General features: G+C 39.0%; 1 protein-coding gene across 1 annotated transcript; it reads left to right on the plus strand.

Annotated features, from left to right (window-relative positions):
• The first annotated feature begins 925 nt into the window (after positions 1-925).
• On the plus strand, positions 926-1,879 carry LOC110739163. The gene has a single exon (XM_021919628.1). The coding sequence runs from the start codon at positions 926-928 to the stop codon at positions 1,877-1,879; it is 954 nt and encodes a 317-aa protein (XP_021775320.1).
• Positions 1,880-2,224: the final 345 nt, after the last annotated feature.

Below are 2,224 nucleotides of genomic sequence, written 5' to 3' on the forward strand. Positions count from 1 at the left end.
CACTCATGACTTCTCTCTTGTATTTGTTAACGCTATGTCTTCTCAACCTCTACAAACTAATTTTTTTTTTTTTTTTTTTTGTGAATTGTGTGGTATACATGGTCACTTTGGATATCTATGTGCTTCAAACTCTCAAGATACCAATCAGATGGAGCAAGTGAATGCCTTTCAACAAAGGCAACCAAATAACCCATATTCTAACACATTTAATCCAGGTTGGAGGAATCATCCCTACTTCTCATATAAAAGCAACAATTTTCTAAATCCTTAACCTTAGCAACAATGGTCACAACCTCAGAACCCTCAGCCTCCACAATATGTTGCAAGACCTCCACTCAATCAACAAGGGGCCTCTCATCATGCTCCTCCGTTTTTCAATAGGCAACCTCAACAACCTACTCATGGAAATTCCAGCACTCAAGAGCCGACTATGTCTGACCTTATGAGAATGATGACATCCATGAAGCAAAACACTGAAGATAGCATCAAGGAGTTAAAAAATACGACAAAGAATTTGGAGAACCAACTCGCACAAGTCGCAGGTACCAATATCAAAAGGCAACCTAGCCACTTACCGGGACAACCTGTCCTTAAGGAGACCGCCAATGCTATCAGTACTCGTAGTGGTGTTAGCTATGAAGGGCCCCAAATAACTATTGATGATGCAAATCTTGAGAAGGGGAATAATGAGGTTGTAGAGAAGGCCTTGGATGATGTTTCCACCTTGAAGGATGGGAAAGCTAAAACATGTGATGTCGAGAAAGAGAAAAAGAAAGGTTCCGAGCCTCCATCCATCGAGCCAAAGCTGCCATTCCCACATCGAATGCAAAAGACCAAGATAGATCAATAATTTGGTAAGTTCTTGAATTTGGTCAAGAACCTTGAGGTAACTGTTCCTTTTACTAATTTAGTATCTCAAGTTCCGATGTATGCAAAGGTTTTAAAGGAAATGATTACTAAGAAGAAAGAATTTAGTGGTGTAGAAACAGTTGCTCTAAGTGTAGAGTGTAGTGCTATATTGCAAAATAAATCCCCACCTAAGCTTAAGGACCCTGGTCGTTTTTCCATCCCATGTCATGTAGGTGCATTATTCATTGATAAAGCTTTATGTGACTTAGGTGCTAGTGTGTCTGTTATGCCTCTTTCAGTTTGTAACAGGTTGAATATGGGAAATTTAAAATGCACACAAATCACCTTGCAAATGGCAGATCATTCTATAAAATACCCTTTAGGTATTCTAAAGGACTTCCCCGTTCGGGTTGGGAAATTTTTCATTCCTGTTGACTTTGTAGTTATAGATATGGAGGAGGCTAGTAATATCCCAATCATTTTAGGTAGACCTTTCTTGTGTACTGTAGGTGATGTTATTGATGTCAAGTCTAGGTCTCTTACTTTGTCTGTTAGTGATGATACAATGACTTTTAATCTAACCAATGCGATGAAGTCGCCTATGCTTGAGAATACTTGTTGCAGGATTGATGTGCTTGATGAGATTGTGAGAGATGATACGCCGCGTGAGTTAGCTAATGATCCATTAGAAGTTGTTCTCACCTTGGAGATTTCTGAAGGAGAAGGAGATACAGAGATTGACTCCTTGATTTCTGACTTGGATGCCCCTAACACTGAGGGGTCTGAGGTAATGGAAACTGTTTATTCTACTTCCGAGTCACAGGTAAAAAAGGTAGAGTTAAAACCTTTGCCTTCCCATCTTAAATATGCATATTTGGATGATAACGAGGAATGCCCTATAATTATTAGTGCCAAACTCGATGATAGCCAACTTTCTAAGATTTTAATTGTGCTTCGCATGCATAAAAAGGCAATCGGGTATAACATTGATGATCTTACAAGGATAAGTCCTAATTTTTTTTATGCATAGAATCAATTTGGAAGAGAATCATCGCCCTTGCATCCAACCGTAACATCGATTGAATCCTAATATGCAAGAGGTGGTGAGGAAAGAGGTAATGAAACTTCTTGACGCGAGCATCTTCTACCCCATCTCAGATTCTAAATGGGTGAACTCGGTACAAGTCGTTCCTAAGAAAGGGGGGACAACTGTTGTTAAAAATGATAAGAATGGACTGATTCCTACTCGTTTTTCACAGGTTGGCGTATGTGTATCGATTATAGCAGGTTGAATACTGATACCTTGAAAGATCACTTCCCCTTACCTTTTATAGATCAAATGCTTGAAAGATTAGCAAAACATAGTTTTTTTTTT

This window comes from Chenopodium quinoa, unplaced genomic scaffold (assembly GCF_001683475.1).
Source record: "Chenopodium quinoa cultivar QQ74 unplaced genomic scaffold, ASM168347v1, whole genome shotgun sequence".
NCBI lineage: Eukaryota > Viridiplantae > Streptophyta > Magnoliopsida > Caryophyllales > Amaranthaceae > Chenopodium > Chenopodium quinoa.

Bases quoted from the DNA above. Each gene is read 5' to 3' on its own strand.
- LOC110739163 (XM_021919628.1), top strand. From the start codon at position 926: ATGTATGCAAAGGTTTTAAAGGAAATGATTACTAAGAAGAAAGAATTT.